The sequence below is a fragment of the Lemur catta genome, chromosome 9 (assembly GCF_020740605.2).
Source record: "Lemur catta isolate mLemCat1 chromosome 9, mLemCat1.pri, whole genome shotgun sequence".
In the NCBI taxonomy this organism is placed as follows: Eukaryota; Metazoa; Chordata; class Mammalia; order Primates; family Lemuridae; genus Lemur; species Lemur catta.
In genome coordinates, this window is record NC_059136.1 from 90,271,177 (window position 1) to 90,290,588 (window position 19,412).

Consider the following 19,412-nt stretch of genomic DNA (forward strand, 5'->3'; position numbering starts at 1 on the left):
TTAGGTAAACAATGTATACATGTTATTCACATATAGCATAAACACTAAAATTTTCCACAAACTAGGTTTTGGTGGTAAAAACTCTCTTTAAGACATCTTGTCCTTAAACACCATCTTTCATATTCAGTGCTAAATTCAAATCCTTAACTTTTCCTAAACGTTTCTACCTTGTGAGTAATTTACAGCATCATGCATGTGATGAAATTTCCAGTTTAAATGATCTTTTTGAATGGAGATTTCAAGTGCAGCAGACTTACAAGGCAGCCTAAGGTAAAACAAAGTATGTAAAAGCAGCTGTAACAGAAAATACCGAAGTAGTAGAGCCATGGAAAACCTGAAGCCATGATCATTTATGGGATAAAACAAAAAGGGGTATGTGCATGTACACGTGTGTGTGTGTGTGTGTGTGTGTGTGTGTGTGTGTGTGTGTAAAAGAAAGGGAGGAAGGGGACTGTTACCATTCTCTGATAATTTCCATTCAGGACAGAACTTAAGATTTCCAGTTGCCAATTTACCAGCTAGATAATGTATTTCAATCTTGGTACAGGCAACTCACACAGACAGACCTGAGATCAACAGGCTGTGTAACTAGGGCCAGGCACAATTCACTGAAGAGTGTGACTACAGGAAACAGAGTCCAAATAAATTTAATAAACAGGACCAGGATTTAAGGACAAGGGAAAAACTACCATTGTGTTTTTTCCTTTTTCCCTCCCACTGACCCACAGAAAAGGTCAGTAGAACATACGGTGTCTCTTTTTAAAAGGAAGTTAATGATTTCAACTAGTCCAATGTCATGAAAATTTAACTTTGGTTTCATTATGAAGGGCATGAAAAATAGAACCTGACAGTACTTCCCCCAAAACCTCCCCTTCAAAGAAAGAATCTTCTTAATATTCTCGAAGATTCCATTCAGTGCAAGCCACTACACTGCCAACACAGATGAACACCAACAGTTAACAGTGGTGATGATACAGACGTGTCCAGGAAAAGAACCACCACACCATCTCCCATCAAATACAGACTTTACCATCTGCCTGCTGGGATCATGGAAATCAAATCCCAGGAGAACACAGGCTTGTCACCTGATATTATGAGGATTTTATGACATAAAAGTACTAAACGCTCATCTGTCCCACTCTCCTCATCTCCAAAACGAGGTAGCAGTGCAAAGTAGTTTGTTAAACAGGTATCATTTTGCATCAAATTTCATACTTCTTTATAGTTTACATTTTGTTAACTCTTATGAAAAGAGGAACTAATAAATCAGCAAGTCTTATCTTTCAACGTTAGGGTTTTTCTTTTATCTATTTGAGGCTATAAGTAAAACGAAATTGGTGATCAAAAGTGCAGAGATTCCAGTAAACAGCTTGTGAAAGCATTTTTAAAATGTAATTGACTATGGGGGGATTAGGGGGAGATCTGGCAGCTCTTACAAATGCAGATTTTCTCCCCTGCTTTAGGTATTTTCGCTGTCTTGCTGTAACTGATAACCTAGCATAACGGGGCACAGGCAAAATATTATACCAGCTTCTATACCACAGCCCAGCATTTGTGAAAACAAATTTAGTGTACTCTGTGATTTAGGCATCATCTTGAACAGAATACATTTGCCACATAACTTCCTCATAGAAGTTAAACTTTCATATCTTAGAACTTGTGCTTAATATTTACTGTGGAGTTTTTAACCTGCTAAATTTCAATAGAACTTTCATCAACGTACTTTTTTCATCATCTAGTAACTGTCTGTACTTCCATTACAAGATTTTAAGCATACCATCACCACTATTTCCACATAATATCATAGGACCAGTATCTTCTAGACTAAGCAACAGGAAGAATGAGAAATTTCCTGTTTATAAATTTTTAGCAATAACCAGTTACCAATATGCAAGTAACAGCACCAAATGAGGCAAACTAGTTTTTCTTAATTTATTGAACTAAAATTTAGACCATTTTAATAAATACTTTAGAAAATTAACCAGGTGTTTCATACCTCTGAAAGGAATTTGTTCTGGCCTTGCTTTGCCTTAAATCGTTTAATCTTTTGCTGAATTCTCTTATCTTTTTCCAGATCTTCTACAGAAGCCCATTGACAATGAAGATAAGAGCTGAAAGAATAAAATAATATTCCTGAAACACGTAGAAAATAATTCATCCTTTGTTATATGTCTTTTATGATTCAAAAAAATCAACTAAACAGGTTAACAAAATAACCTGCTTACTTGCAGATGCTGTGGAGCAACATTCAATACAACCACTAATGTTTGAACATAAGAGAAAATCATATAACAGTGCCTAAAATTTGCCTTCTGTCCTAAGCCTCCAGTTCTCTTATCCACTACTCATTAAAAAATGCCCAAAACAGAAATGGCCTAATAACAAGCTGTTTCCATACGTGAATGGATTACACTTCAGTATAAAACAATTAGCACTACAGGGTGGCCTTAATTCTGAATTTATGCTTTGAGCCTTTTATCATTGAGAAACAAGAGGTTTTTTACTGAGTTAAAAGAATTCAAATGAAAAATAGCAATTTCTTTGGAGATAAGAAGTATAGGGTACCCTTGATTCATAAAAGGCCTATGTCATACTGGCCCCAACGGTAAACCTAACCTAATCCTTCTAGAGCAATCAGGGAGGAGAGAATCACCATCCGCTCCCTGAACACTAGCCCATGCACCCCTCTATCTCCTAATCAGTTCCTGCTCTCCAGCCTGTGTTTTCCCAGGAGCTCTGAAATGATGTCCGTTGGTCCTTTGTGAATTTTTCACTCGCTAACATCTATACTTGCACTGGGCAAGTCCTCTCCCCTTCAGACTCACCACCTTCTGCTCTGAGCACATGCTATGCCTTCCATAACCTGAATTTAAATATACTCGACCCTCCCTTTTTCTTCTCCAAGACTCACAGGCACACAGTTTTGGCATTCTTTTGTTTGGTATTTCAATATTCTTTTGTCCTATCATCCTTTCCCAACCCCCACACAGCCTCGACTGTCTCTTATTTCTCTTTCTGGCAATAACATTAAAAAGAAACGAGATGCTGGAATATATACCTCTTTCAGAATCAATGTACTACTTCTCTTAGAAACTATGTAGCAATTATAAAATGTTTCAAAACAATGATATAGGAAACATTTATGATATTAAGTACCATATAACTGATACCTATGCAATGTCTATTACGAATTTTCAAAGGATTGATTTAGTCCTTCTATAATAGACTGAGGGAGAAAGGATTTTAAATATATTTGCCTATGAACTAATACACCCACACACAGAAAAGAATAGATGAAAATGCATCAAAATGTTAATAAAGGTTGAACATCCCTGAAACTTTTCTGAGTGCCAACATGAAACTTAAAGGAAATGCTCATTGGAGCATTTTAGATTTCAGGTTTTTGGATTTGCGGTGCTCGACCACTAAGTATAATGCAGATATTACAAAATCCTTAAAAATCTGAAATCCTTCTAGTCCTAAGCATTTTGGATAAGGGGTACTCATCCTGTAATGATTTCTGGGTGGTAAGATTGAAAGTACTTTATTTTCTACTTTCAATTTATATTTTTCAAATTTCCAGTAAATAATATGCAATACTGTTGTAATTAGAAACAAATAGTATGAAAATAACCTACTCTAGTCTCCTAATTATTTGACAGAAAAAGGCACATAGGTACTCAGCGTTCTTGTCCTAGCTGAGGTGCAAATGCCTTCAGGGCACCACCAGTGTGGCTCTGAGATGGACACAGGCACTTGGGCAAGTGGGTCCAGCCCTGCTCTACCACCTGTAAATGGGGCTGAAATTTTCAGTCAGTGGTTCTGCCTTCTAAACCCCAACAATAATACGTTCTGGAGGCTTAGTCAGGAAGAAGAGGAAGGAAGCAAAAAAGGGTCAAAGGCAGACTGCTATGGCTTGGTAGATAATTAAGGTAAGAAAAAGGTAAGTCTTACTGATGGACTAGTATTAAAATACAAGGAAAATGTTGTGATGTAGTAAACTGTAAGAAAATTATGAAGCTAAAATACATAAAATATTAGCAAATATAATTCCATACCACATTAAGAAAACAATACATTATTATCAAGTTGATTTACTTCAGAACGCAAGGTTGGTTCAATATTAATATATTAAAATATACAATATCAATGTATCTAAGGAGAAAAATATGGTCCCCAACCTTTTTGGCACCAGGGACCAGTTTCATGGAAGAAAATTTTTCCATGGACCACGGGGCAGGGAGATAGGGAGTGGAGCTCTGTGGCCTGGTCACTAACAGGCCGCAGACTGGCACTGGTCTGCGGCCAGGAGGTTGGGGACCACAGTACTACACCACACACAAGAACAGACACCAAATGGATCAGTTACCTAAACAGAGAAAATAAAACCATGAGGAAAACGTAGACAATTTCCTCTTTAATCTGGATATAGGGAAAGTCTTTCTAACTATGACTCAAAAGCTACGTGCACTAAAAGAAAAAAACTGATAAATCCAACTCTACAAAAAATTAATTTACAATGCAATAAACACCAGAAATAAAGGCAAAAGATAACTGAGACTGAGAAAAAACAGTTGTAACATATGACCTAAAAAACTAATATCCTTCATATATAAAAACTCTTAAAAATTAACAGAGAGCATGATACAAAAATGAGCAAAAGATATAAACAGACAATTGACAAAACAAGATATAAAAGTGACTATTAAACTTATGAAAAGGTGTTTTTATTCATAAGGGAAAATGTTAATTAAAACTTCACTGAATATGATTTCTTACAAAAATTAAAAAGGTACAGACTATGTTGGAAAGGCTATGGGGAAACAGGTGCTCTCATGCATTGGTGACAATAATGCAAACTGATACAACCTTAAGGAAGACAATCTCTCAAACTGGACCTTTTGATCTAGCAATCCCACTTCTAGGAATTCACCCTGAAGATATGCCTCCAACAATTTGAAAATACACAGGCATGCATAAGAATATATATTTAACAATTACAGCCTGTAATTCTCAGAAGCCATTTACATGTCTCTATATAGGATATATTGGTTAAATAGCTATGGTACAGCCATGCAATGGAGTCCTATGTAGCTATAACAAAGAACAAGGACCACCCCTATGAACTGATATTGAGTGATTTCTAGAAATACTATTGTTAAAAAAAAGCAAAGATCAAAGGTGTACTGTACTGATAGTACGCAAGTTTTCTGGTAAGAAAAAAATGGGAAATTATATATATCTCTCTGAATATTCATGCCAAAAATTACAGAAAGGATAAACCTGAGATTCATGAGGAAGTGAGTAGAAATGGGGTGGAAAGGAAGAGAGAATGACATTTCTTTTGTGTACAGTTCTGACTTTTAAACCACGTTAATATTTGACAAACTTGAAAAAAGAAAATAAATAAAAATTAACAAGGGGGGTGGCTAAAATGGAATATAAATGTAAGCAGAAACTAATGATGCAAACTGTATATCAAATCAATAACAAACCACACTGGTGGGGGAGAGTGGGAGAAGAATCAACTGAAGGAAATTTTGAACGAAGTATTTCACCTCTATGCCCTCAAACTAAAGACAAAGAACTCTAAACAAATATAGGCTTTTTTTTTTTCACAGAAATATAGGCTAGTAATTCTGAAACCATTTACTATATATTCTAGGATTGACAAAAAAGCAAATATATTATAGATACTAAGAGCCAGGATTCTTGTGGGTGAAGAAGAGAATTACTAACATTGAAAGAGGGAAAGGATAGAATGAACCCTGTGGTATTGGAATAGTATTGGAAGTATCAATATAAAGGCATTGTTTTTGTTGTTGTTAGGTGGATAAGTAGGTAGATAAGATGTATACATATAATAAACAGATGTGTATGTGTATGTGATGTGTGTGTGTTCACATTCTCCTAGCCTTATCCACAGAGGACTAGAAGCAATGACTCCTCTGTAGCAATGAGCACACTCAAAGCTCCAATCTTGGTTTCTAAATGCCCCCTCCACTAAAAACCACCATGCCTACTTGGAGAAATAACTGATTCTTGGACTGAAACGGGGAAGTTACAACTTGATTCTGAGCATGGAAGATCCTCTGGTGCAAAAAAGTAAGGAAGTGCTCAAAGAAGGATGAGGACAGGGCAAAAGGACAGAGAAGCCAGCTTGAAGGGGCTCCTACAGAAGTCAAAGCTCTGATAATGTGAGCAAAATAAATAATGATAGTAAAGAATTATGACCCATTGAATAAAATAAGAATCCACAAGTCTACAAAGCTATAAATTAGCAAATGGGCAAGAGGGTAAAGTCCTTCCTTACAGTAGAAACCCAACTAATAAATCTTTTTTTTTTTTTTATTTCAGCTCTTCATGGGGGTACAAAACCTCAGGTTATATACATTGTCCGTGTCCCGCCCCCAACTAATAAATCTAAAAGAAATGATGGAACTAGTAAATCACCACTTAGCAACCATTGCCATATTTAATAGCCCCAAAGTATCATTCTAGAAGACGTGCATTAATTACAAAAAGAAAAACAGGAATTCTTTGTACTATTTTTGCAATTTTCCTATAAATATGAAATCATGCCAAAATTTTAATCATGTCAAAAGATTAATAAAAACTGTTAGTTTTATAGAAATTTTAATTTCCCTTACATCTCAATAATTACAGACAGGAAAGCTTTTTTTTTTTTTTTTTTTTTTTTTCCAGAATTCCCTTTGTCTCACCTGAAATGACTTCCAAGGAGGACAAGTCTCTCCTGGCTTGTCAGTGGTACCTGGGCAGGAACACTGTGCCCTCCTCCAGAATTATTAACAGGCTAGACTGGGGAGTACCTCAGGCCCCAGTGCCACATACTAATTCGGATGCCTGTCTAATAGTGCCATTTTTGGGCAATCAGTACTTAAACTTCTTTGTTCTTGACTTGGTAAATCTACAAGGGAACTCTTTCCCTCTGGTTTACTTAGTTACTTCCTCCTTACCACAGGAAATAATGTGACAGGCATAATTTTCATGTGTGTAAACTCATTACGCTCTGAGGACCAAAGGATGATAACAGCTAACATTTTCTGAGCATTTTTAAATTGCCAGACTATATTCCATTAAACTCTCACAATAACACTGGCAGAGACTTCTTCATCTTTTTTACTTGGTAAAAGGTTCTCCTCACCACTTCTTGAAAAGTGCATCAGTTTATCAAGATAGTGCTAAAACAACAAGGGAGAATGAGAGAAAACCATAGCACTGAATGCTTTCATTTTCTAGGGCAGGGTACGTTTTCTAAGACTGTTTTGACAGCAACTCACAAAAGCCTCTCTTTAAAAGCCCTAGAATTTATTAATATGGTGCTTCAGTTCTTTGTCTTAAAAGGTGTAAATTTAATGTTTATGTTATCCATTAATTTTTTGTCCAGCAGAACAGACTACGGACCCTTGAAAAAAAACTATGCTCGCTCATCGAAATGCGTGTTTGTAACAGGTGTACTACCTACGTCTATAACAGAATCTATAAGAGCAACTCGCTGTGGTTTTCAATACAGATTTTTAAAAGTTATATAATTCAAATTCACTAAATATTAGTAACAAACAAAAATAGATAAAAACCATAGCTCACTACATTTTAAAGCCTGAGAGACGTCATGATTTTTCCAGAGCCTTCCTCCAGCAGCAAAGCTCTCCTCCCAGTGCCCCGCACCCCAGCGCAGGTGAAGGGAGGGGGAGTGGCCCCAGAGAACAGAATCCATTGTCAGAGGACAGGAAAATACTGCTTTATTCATTTTTTTTTATTGTTGTAGAAGTTTTTATCCCCTCTAAAAAGAACTTCTTGGTTATATAAGTTAGTCAACTTTTACACCAATTACCCATTTTCCAGAAAAATTAAATTCATAAAATATCAAAGATACAAAAGTTTAGTAGGAAATGGCCTCCAAGACACGAACTAAACCACAACAAAGTTTCCCAATTCCCAATTTTTAAAAAAATGCTTCTTTAGTACTTCGAAAATATATCCCCTTATTAGAAATAAAAGCACAATTTACTTACAAGTTTTTGTATTTCACATAGAATTCCTCAACTTCTACCTCCTCTCCAGATTCCTTCTGCAACAAAAGAAAATGTCAGGCAGATACTTAAAAGCAGCTACTAGAATATCTCACAAATGGTGATTTGCTCCCACAGGAACACAAGCTACGACTGAGGCGCGCAGCACAGGACCTGCCCGTGAAGACGAGCACGCCGCGAGCTGGGAGGCAGCCAGGGCGACGGAGACGGCCTACTCAGGCCCCGCACGCTACTCCGCTCCAAGTGCGAGAGCTTCTAAGACATGAATCATTTTAACTCCTCCCTAACCACATGCAGCTTCATTCACAACAACCTGACCCCAAATCTGGCTTGCTGCCAAACCCACAGTGTTAAGTAGACGCCAAGTGTACCATTTTCTCAGGCAGCAGCCAATTAGCAACTGCTCTCCTGAATGCCATATGTATTATTTTTGGCTGCCTCATGGCAACTTTACATTGTGGGTTTTGTAATGTTTTAAAATATTTAAGAGACATTTATTTCTCCATATAGTTAATAACTCTAAACAAGAAACCATATAAAACTAAACCTTGCTCTTACGCTGTAATTTCAGTGCATCACTATTCATAGTTTTAGTTTTACTCAATGGCACAATTAAAATCTCTCAGACAAGATGTCTCACACACATAGCAGCCAAATAAAATTAACACTCCAAATACTACAGTGCTACGTAGGGTTAAAATTGTGATACACGTCAGCCATATCAAGAATTTTCCATGGTAAGATGATCTGTAACATCTCCCTTGATCCTACCTGCTGCAGCGTATACAGAAGATAATGCTCATATGATATTTTAGGCATCTCTCTCTTTTTTCCCCCTTTTGGTTTTAGGCTGTTAAGTCATAATATGTAATTTTCTTCTGGAACATTTGATCAGATAAATCAGGGAACTAAAACATCAACACCACTTACAGATGTTTAGAGGTTGTTTTTACATTCATACAAGAGCCCCCAAGCCTGCCTTGAGGGTCATATGTGGCTGCTTAGCCACCTCCCAGATGCTTCGAAGAAAATCAAGGCAAGTAGGAACATAGCAGAGGACAAACAAAAGAGCAAAGCCTTGTACTGGATAACAGACCGGTATAGATCTATGCAAAGGCACCATGATTCCCCTCAATCTCTAACCTTCAAACTATTTTCAAACGTTGTGAACTTAAATGTTTCTTTCAAACTCTTGCCTGTATCAGCTAATTGTGAGTTTTAAACAGTTTTGTCATCTGTTTAGAGATCACCGATTGGATATTCAGGAGTGTGGTCAACACCTATCAGTACCTGGCTGTGCCATAATAGATCTATGAAAGGTCATAACTGGAAAGCAGCGTTTTAAACCAATGCATTCAGGATGCCCTCTATGTCACAGATTTTTAGATAACCAAAATGAAAAGAAATGTTTGCTGCATGACTTCAAGAGCCAGCAACATAAACCTAGAGTTAATTTATAAGAAAATTCCAGTCAATTCAAGTGGCAATTCACCCAGGACCACCTCGCTTTTTCTAGCCCTAATATTCCCCCCATTTTACATCCATTTCAAAACATGTTATCTTTATATAGAACTAGAGATTCTAGCAGAAAGGCAAAGATAAGATAGCAGATGGCCAGGGAAAATGGGAAGCAAGGTAAGACTAGATCTTTTGATGCTTCTCATAGCATATCATAAAGTTCAAACCTAGAATGGAACTCAAATGTCTGGGCTTTTACTCTTTTGATACTAACTATATTTCTTTCAATTCTGAAGAAGTTTTTCAAAATTATATACCTTTGAGGTAGTGACAAGACAAGATGTATCATTTCTGTGCTCTACTATTCCCTCTGATTTCCTTCTTTCTGATCTTTTCTCCTATGCTGTCCTTTCCATCTCATTCTAAATGGTCTCAATGTCCCAGAATTATAAGTGGGCACCAAAGCACACCGGATCAAATCTTGAACAGCAGAGACAGTTTTCGGTCTGTGTCAATTCCGTTCCCAAAAAGCTCTTACTCTTATAGGCATCTGTCCCCAACTCTCATTAATACCCATTTTCTTGTTTTGATCAGCCATTCCTCTGGGAACCTACTGTGAAGGCTGCCTAACAAGAGGGTCTCGGGCTGTCTGGGAGGAACTGGCCAGGTTCTGAAACTTCATTTAGCAGTACCTGGCGCTGGTGCAAAATTGTCCCAGGGCCTGTACCTTTTGGAGACCCAGAATATAACACCGTGTTTTGTTTAACTGACCACACAGATTGGATCCTCACCTTCTTGCCCTTACATATATAAAAAGAGCTATTTTTCACTCTTCCTTTTGCATAAATATGATCGTGCTGACCTCTTTTGCTTTACTGGTAATAAAACAATTAACAAAAGTGTGTGAATGCATAAGCCCTCAGGAGCATCATTCCAATTATTTGCTAAATGGCAGTCAGTTTGACCAGCCTCTGGTGATAGCTTAAAGCAGCCCCAAAACCCAACCCTCCACTCCAGCCCAATTTTCAGAAGCCATTCTACCACTGGCACATCCAGTGAATAACTGCTTCAAAGCACGATTTCCAAGCATGTGTGTACACGTACACACCTACACCCCCCACTCAAATTTATTTCTTTGACAACTACCATTAAATTTGAGAGCACTCTAAGTAATATTATGTATTCAATAGAATATTTCTGAGAAATGTGTATATCTTTTCATTAGATTCTAAAGCTAGCCTATGTAAATCTTTATTATTCACATGAAATTTAAAATTTCAAACATATTAAGCTGCATTTGTTCCACTGTTCGCATGAACCAGAAACTTTGATAAGGCAATAAGTTGACTCCTCCAGCCAACTGGATTCTAAACAGCCACCCAGAAAATGACAATCCTATAGCCCAAAAGAATAAATGAGCTTTCCTAAGCATCCTATTACTAAACTAAGTAGTCATATCAAGAAACAAAGCTAAACTATAGTGCAAAAGAAGTGAAATTTTGTTAAATGATACATAAAAGAATAAGAAAGCACTTCAACAAAGATATCAATAAGGCATGTGAATCCCTTCTTACTTCTGGCCCAACGTATTGTATACTCTACTAAAGATACCAGATCACTGTTCCCTGAGGGAAAAATTGACATGATAATGGATGGGATTAGCATTTTGCCTTCTTTACACTCTATTTTTTAAATTACTAGTTTCAACTAAAGAGAATTAAAACACATACTCTGGAATTTAAAATAAGTTCTTAAAAAGAAAATATATCACATAGTTTAAATAAGGAATTTTAGGGAATATAGTCACAATTAGCTTTTCAAACTATTTTTGACCTTCTGATACAAAAAGGATTTGAATTATTCTTCAAAGATAAATGGCTCAAAGCAGAAAGGGCTACAGGATGACTAACATGGAAAACATATATAATCCAAGTGTCTAATTCAAACTTCAAAATACAAGTACCAACTATATCCCTTCCACTGGGCCTCATGCACAGTAACTCGTGTTTAGAACAACATAAATGCCTGAACTATCCTTATTTAACATGAGGTGTTGAATTAGAGAGGCTCTGCCAGGCGAGTTCTGTGAGTTTGCCCAACTCCATCACAGTGGATCAGGACCCTTCTCTGGCGGTGATGAGGTCAACTGACTTTGAAACAAACAGTGAGTCCCCACTATGTGTCAGCACCATGCAGAGTATGCTCTGAGAGCTCATAGCCAGTTTTTACAGTGCTGCCAGGGGGAGATAAAGACACCTTCTTCACGGCCAATTCTTAAATTATTCATGGTAATAGGAAACAGACCAGCAGGCATAGCTAGCATCTACGAAAAATCTCAAATTTCCTTTCGTTTCTATTTGCAACACTTTCCCCAATGTTATTAAAGCTGATAACTAAAGTACCTACTTTGAGAACATTAGTAGTTTAGAAAGTCAGTACCAGTTAATGTTTAGTACCTTCTAATGGTTTTTTATTACCCTTTAAGAAAAGCCACCAATGGACAAGCAATTCAATGAGCTTCACATCTCTTCTTTACTTTAAATTATACCTCAAGGCATCTCTCCCCTTCCTGAGAGGAATTTTTCCACTAATTTTCTCCATCTTTAAATTCACTGACTCAACAAATGTTCCACCCCCATGTACAGTTGTTTTAATTTTTAACCTCCTATGATAAGATAAACCTGGTCATCAGTATATCTATTCCTAAACCATGGGTACCTATCTAAAAGGGTAGCTAAGAGGGTGAAAAAAAGCCCCAACATGGGCAAAACAGAAAAAAAAAGCAATGTCCTACATAATACATAGTCTAAGTGGCTCTGAATAATAGAGCTAATTATAATTTGCAACCCCCAAACCTGCTGAGTACGCCTGCTGAAGCACTATCAATTGAATGAAAATTAATATATCCCATCCAAACGACATGCTATTTACTCAAACAAGTCACTTCAATTCAGTGAAGGGGATTACTCTGTAAAGCATGTCAAGTATTTAAATTTTACCATATATCTACAATTCACAAATTAACAGTTCTAGAGTCATTAGTAGGACAAAAATGCAACCTTTCTAATGAGTTAAATAGTGCTCATTTCTACTTGAACAGGTGGGAAATTTGGCTGAGATATTATCATTTAATTCATCAGGGAGGAAATCAGAGTCAGACTCGCCCAATAGCCAGCCACTCTACACAACTCCACCCCCTACACTCAATCTGAAAATATCTTGACATGTTGCTTTTGATTACTTCCATATGAACTGGAGATGTATATTCTGATAAAAAATCATACCTTAAATCACACAATAGAAAGACAAACAATATTAAGACAAAGGTAAAGAGTTTACTGCTAGTGCAATAACATTTTCAAGGATTGCTTGATAGCAGTATTTAAATAGTAAAGGTTTTCTATTTGATAAGCTTGGGATCTCACTTTAAATCCTTTGATTCCTCCTCACCTTTCTGAGAAGTTACACGTTGCATACATTTTCTAAAAAAATGTTTATTCCATACGCTGAAACATGAAGTTGTACTTCCGCCCTCCTTAAAAGCAAATAAAAAGAGAGAACTATGTGGCTCTAACAATGATTCAAGCTGAATGACAGCCACCTATATCTAAAGGAGATCACTTTCTACAGGTACTGAAAATTGTATGTTGGAATATGTAAATGCACCTGGATGTCTATGTAATTATTCAAACTAAGTAAAGCATTTTCTCAAACTGGGCAAGAAAGAAGGCAGTTGGAATGAAACAAGAATTTCCATCAGTAAAATAAAATACAGTGTCACCAGAATTCTTTGTTGAAAAGTACATGTGTCCCAACAATAAGATTATTAGGCTAGGGACAGATACTTAGAGCTCACCTTTGCAGATCAACATAAACTTTTGAATAACTCTTAAGCAGTAAGTCATACTATCTTCAAAAATTACAATGAAAGTAGCCCTGTATTTCACCTTTGCAAAGATATTAATGAATATTTCAATTGCTTATGAAAAAATTATGTGAAACATATGAGAAAACATTTACTTGCTAAAATGATAAACAGAACTTCCATCCTAACATGTGGAAGGGGGGAAACTTTCCTACAAGAGATGAAAGGTAAATTCATGTTTACGATTTTTCAGATAATACTTATGAAAAAAGGTAGCCTGTAACTCTGAAAGTCCTACATGTTTTCTTTGGAGACTTTTGAGTTTCTTGTCTACTCCATGTTATAAAGCACTGACTGCTAGATATATTTTAATTTATTTGGGGTTAAATAGCCCAAAGATTTATATTGAGCTAGTAAATCAGACAGTAGTAGAAATATTACCACAAGTTTTATTTTACAGTAGTGGAATTCTTAAGGAAAATCACAAAGCCAATCCTGTAATAGTCACCCTCCCACACACCGAAGACTGTGATCGCTCCTAATGGTGCTTACCTGCTTTTTCACTGAACGACTACTCATGATTTTTTCTACCACTGGACCTTCTGCATCAACACATTCCTAAAAAATAAAGTCATGTGAGTCAATACATACAGAAAACATTTCACCCTAAGCTATAAAGCAAGAAATCATTCCCCTTTACCACCTCCCTTTAAATCACTGGGTACGACAAAGTCATCAGTGGGAAATATGACTAAAAGAACAAAAATCTCACTCTACAGAAAGGCAAAAGGAAGACATGTGCTTATTACTTTATGATTATGTGGTTTAATTACGTGCACTAGCATGGGTCCCTAAAGCCAGAGAGCATTCAGAAATTCCAGCTGCCAAGAGAAAACAATCTCTGCGTGATCACAGTCTAAGATATAACTTTTCTTCATCTATACCCATGGGGTAAATTTACTCATCATTCTGTTATTGTAGGCATCTTTTATTTAGGTTGGTGCAAAAGTAATTGTGGTTTTGGACCATGAATTTTAAATCATTATAACTAGGCTCAAAAACATCTTTATTAATCAAAATAGGAACCGTTACAATCAGCACATTTTTGCCAATGAGAAATAAGTTTGTTTATTCCTGTAGCGTAAAAATCTGTGCTTCGGACTTCAACGAACTCTTGGAAAGCGTTTTCCCTGCAAAAAGTTGTCGAGATGCTTGAAGAAGTGGTAGTCGGTTGGCGAGAGGTCAGGTGAATACGGCGGATGAAACAAAACTTCGTAGCCCAATTCGTTCAACTATTGAAGCACTGGTGGTGCAGCTGGGTGTTGTTGTGGAAAAGAATTAAACCCTTTCTGTTGACCAATGCTGGCTGCAGGTGTTGCAGTTTTCTGTGCATCTCATCGACTTGCTGAGCATACTTCTCAGATGGAATGGTTTCCCGGGGATTCAGAAAGCTGTAGTGGATCAGATCAGCAGCAGACCACCTAACAGTAACCACCAAGCTTGGCTTTGGGAAGTGCTTCGGAGCTTCTTCTCCATCCAACCACTGAGTTGGTCATTGCCAGTTGTAGTATACAATCCACTTTTCATCGCATGTCACAATCCGATCGAGAAATGGTTTGTTGTTGTTGCATACAAGAAGATGATACTTCAAAACAACGATTTTTTTTTTAATCTTCATTCAGCTCATGTCATGAGGCATCCACTTGTCGAGCTTTTTCACTTTTCCAATTTGCTTCAAATGTCGAATGACTGTAGAATGGTCAATGTTGGGTTCTTTGGCAACTTCTCGTTTAGTTGTAAGATGATCAGCTTTGATGACTGCTCTCAACTGGTTGTTGTCAACTTCCGATGGCCAGCCACTGTGCTCCTCATCTTCAAGGCTCTCGTGTCCTTTGCAAAACTTCTAGAACCTCCACTGCACTGTATGTTCATTAGCAGTTCCTGGACCAAATGCGTTGTTGTTGATGCTGTGAGTTGTCTCCGCTGCTTTACAACCCATTTTGAACTCGAATAAGAAAATTGCTCGAATTTGCTTTTTGTCTAACATCATTTCCACAGTCTAAAATAAATATAAAATAAACAGCAAGTATTAAGTCATCAGCAAAAAAACATAAAGTGAGAAATGTGTATTAAAATGATGCACAACATAACCAATTTAAGAATGTATTCCAATATCAAACAGCAAATTTCAACAATGCTGAAACCTCAATTACTTTTGCACCAACCTAGTATCTACAGAGGTCACGTAAAACGTTAATAATTTAATAGAGACTAAATTACCAAATAAAACAAAAAAGTACATTTAACATACTATTCAATGGGTTACCAGTTTGTTAACTAAAGTACAGTAATGGTAAGAAAAAGAGCTTTATTTTTTTTTTAAAAGATCTTTACAATAATCAATCCTACATTACTACTCATATTTTATATAAACTACTTTATCCATCATTTACATTGCACAGAGAATAAAATATGCCCTGCTGGGTACTACAAGGCAGTAATTTCATAAAGGGGTTCTTACAGTGCCTGACAGCAGGAGACAAGGTTGAGTGGTTTATTAAAGTCCCAGAAGCTACAGCACTGAATTCTCAGAGGTAAATTCAGCCTCCTTGTATTCTAGCTCTGACTCTTCTTCAGCACAGACCATTAATTCTCCAAAATTGTGTCAAATTACATATCAGAGGCTTGCATAAAAATAAATTTCAGTGAACAGGGCTTTTTAAAACATACTGCTAAACAACTAATTTCCCACAGCACATTAGCCGGTATTCGATGACTGTTCCCCTGCTGAAAGTCCAATGCTTCCATTGAACTTCTCGGACTCCAGCTACAAAATTTCCAGTCCCTCTTCGAAAATGTGTGTGTGAATCACAGAAATCTGGCTGCTAACCTGCTGCTCTGACTGTGAAGTGTTGGAAGGGGAATCTCTCCCAGCAGCATCTGCATCATCTGCCTCCTCATCAGAAATCTTGAACTCCAAGTCTTCAGTGTATCGCTTTCTCTTCACCTGCCTGCTGGACCGTCTCTTCTAAAACAAAAGCCCAACAACATAGCTTTTAAAAAGCAATCACTGATGCTCTTTATGATGGCTCAGAATGGTAAGATATATTTTTAAAAATTTAATCTTAAAAAAGACTGATAATTTTAATCCTGTAAATCACATGAAAAGATCACAGTGGTAACAAATATAATATTAGAAATGGGGAGAAACCTGGAGTCAGACACCTGAGATAGCCACAGCTCTGCCACTCCCAACTACATGGCCTTCAACTGGAAAATGGAAACAACAACAAACTTCTTCCTCACTCAGCCAGCGTGTCCGTCAAAAGTCATGGCAATATCAGAGCTGGGTAATGGATCTATAGGGGCTTATTACACTATTCTTTCTAATTTCGTATGTTTTAAGATTCTTCCATAAAAAATCCAAAAAAGTAAATGCATTACAAGATAATTTACAAATTACAAAGTTCTCTACAAATACTGTTATAATATTATTCAAGGTACTCAAGATATTTCAGGGCACTTAAATAAAAAAGGTTTCTGGATTTTAAACTTGATCCTAAAAGAAATGTTCTGAAAATTTTCAAAGAGATGAAGGGTTGAATGGCAAAATTCACAACGATTATGAAAAGTAATTTTACTTTTTTAAACTTAATTTTAACATCCTGGTTAAAATTTAAAAGATTGGTAATAGTCAGCAATAGTAGGATTACTGGCAAAATGGGTTCTCTTACACTCCTGTGGTCAAAATACAACCTAGTATAGTCCTTGCAGGACAATGTGGTCATATCTATCAAAATTTAAGACATGCCAACCCTTTGACTCAGACAGAAGTTTTACTTCTCGTAAGCTACATAACATATCTTGGGAATATTTGCAAAATAAATTGTCAAAAAAGAAGAATAGAAAAGAGAGGAGAGGAGGGGAGGGGAGGGGAGGGAAGGGGAGGGGAGGGGAGGCGAGGCGAGGCCACATAACAGTAAGTAGCTTATGATTCTATTAATGTTTAGGATAACAAAAAAATTTGTGTATCTATTTGGATATGTGGATCAATATATAAAATCCTTAAGATAAAAATATTCTAAGCCTTGTTTACTTCTCTATACCTCAAAGAATATTTGCTAAAAAAACAAATGTATATGTGTATGCTTTCAATACTAGGGAAAAAAATCTGAAAAGACACAACAAATTGTTAATAGCTACTAAATCTGGGGAGAGGCCTGAACAGAGCAGAACAAGGGGTTTTGTACTTTTTGTTCAAAATAATTCCATACTGCTTCACTTTTTTGACAAAGAATTTGTTTTGTAAATTAATACTTACCTTTTCATTGATATGCATATGTGATAAAATCTAAGTCTGCAAAGGACCCACATAAGTTTTAAACTGCTGATGAATGCAAGCAAGAACATTATAACCTACAGAATGAGTTTGCAAAGCACATAGAAGAAATAAAAATGTGGAGAAGCAATACTTTATATAAATTTTCTTCTAAGAGTTATGAAATAAAGCTTTTTAAAGGGCCTCATGAATTGTACAGCTGGGACAGCAAGGCAGAGAGAGGCAAAACACCACCATCATGTGTGTCAACGGCAAGACAGACACTGCCAGCTCTCAAGTCAGGACCGACACAAAGTGTGGGACTGACTGATTTTAATCTTACGTTTGTGCTCTCTCTGCTCTCATAAAGGGGTTTGAGACAGTTCAGAACACAAAGTTGGTACAAACTGCCATCAAATGGATTGTTCAAGACTGTAAGCTCCGAGCCCTACACAGCCATGGCTGTAAGGTATGCAGAACTTTCTGACATGAGACCACTGGGGATAAAGTTTATGAATAAACTTCTCAGTGGCCTAGACCAGACGGAGTAGTGACATGAGCCAGAGGTGCCTCCTGGGATCTTCCTCTCCAGGACAAAGCTTCAGTGCTACCCAGGACAGTCAATCCCAGGTGAAGGCCTCACAGAATCCAGCGGAGGTTCTGCCATCTGTGATCCCTCCCACATCACACGAGGCAGTCTGACCTTGTGGGCCCTAGAGCCGAGCACCCCTGTCTGAACTGGTCCTAACTCTCATTATGTGACCTGAACGGGTTATTCTGTGGACCTCAGATTCCTGGTCTGCAGAATGGGGTTAATGACAGTTACTACCTCATACAAATAATGTGAAGATCACATAAGGGAGTTAATTTGAAGCATTCAGAACAGTGCATGGTACATAATGTGAAATGTAATTAGTAGGATTAAAGTCATCATTAATCAGCACCAGCTTTCCAAAGAAAAATGGCCCAGTTACCTCATACAGCTTCCCTTCCCTCTTCCCTAAACTGACCTACTTACTCCTACTCTCATGCCCACTTTACCATCCCTCACTTCTGGACTGCCAATTCTTTAAGATATAAAAGGCTATTATCAAGAACAACATTTTAATTTTGTGAAATTTAACATAATATCTATATGTCATTTGATATGTCAACTTAACAAAATTTAAATGAATTCATTTATATTTCCACCTCCATGCCATTCTAGTAAGTAGGAAAGTGCTCCTAACGACCCATCTGTGATGTTTTATCAGGTTTCCATGCTTGAGGCCACACTGTCACAGGATTCTTCCAGCATAAGTAACTGGATAGGGTCTAAGACAAACCCACTTTATGCCAAATCCCACTCTTATATTAAAGAAATATTCCAGCACAATAAAACGGGAGGCTTTCCTTTAAAATAGAAATGTATGTACTATAGGTCGGGCGCGGTGGCTCACGCCTGTAATCCTAGCACTCTGGGAGGCTGAGGCGAGTGGATTGCTCGAGGTCAGGAGTTCGAGACAAGCCTGAGCAAGAGTGAGACCTCGTCTCTACCAAAAATAGAAAGAAATGATTTGGACAGCTAAAAATCTATATAGAAAAAAAAAAATTAGCTGGGCATGGTGGCGCATGCCTGTAGTCCCAGCTACTCGGGAGGCTGAGGCAGGAGGATCGCTTAAGCCCAGGAGTCTGAGGTTGCTGTGAGCTAGGCTGACGCCACGGCACTCACTCTAGC

The 19,412-nt window shown here is 37.2% G+C and overlaps 1 protein-coding gene across 2 annotated transcripts in view; it reads right to left on the reverse strand.

The window, feature by feature from the left end:
- Positions 1-19,412, reverse strand: part of CHD7 (chromodomain helicase DNA binding protein 7) — a 186,450-nt gene that overhangs the window by 48,545 nt on the left and 118,493 nt on the right. For both annotated transcript variants that reach the window (XM_045560964.1, XM_045560966.1), the window contains exons 5-8: positions 16,268-16,405; positions 13,930-13,995; positions 8,037-8,092; positions 1,997-2,111 (exon numbers count right to left, since the gene is read on the reverse strand). In XM_045560964.1, coding sequence (XP_045416920.1) covers positions 1,997-2,111; positions 8,037-8,092; positions 13,930-13,995; positions 16,268-16,405 — 375 coding nt within the window. The remainder of the gene's footprint in view (positions 1-1,996; positions 2,112-8,036; positions 8,093-13,929; positions 13,996-16,267; positions 16,406-19,412) is intronic.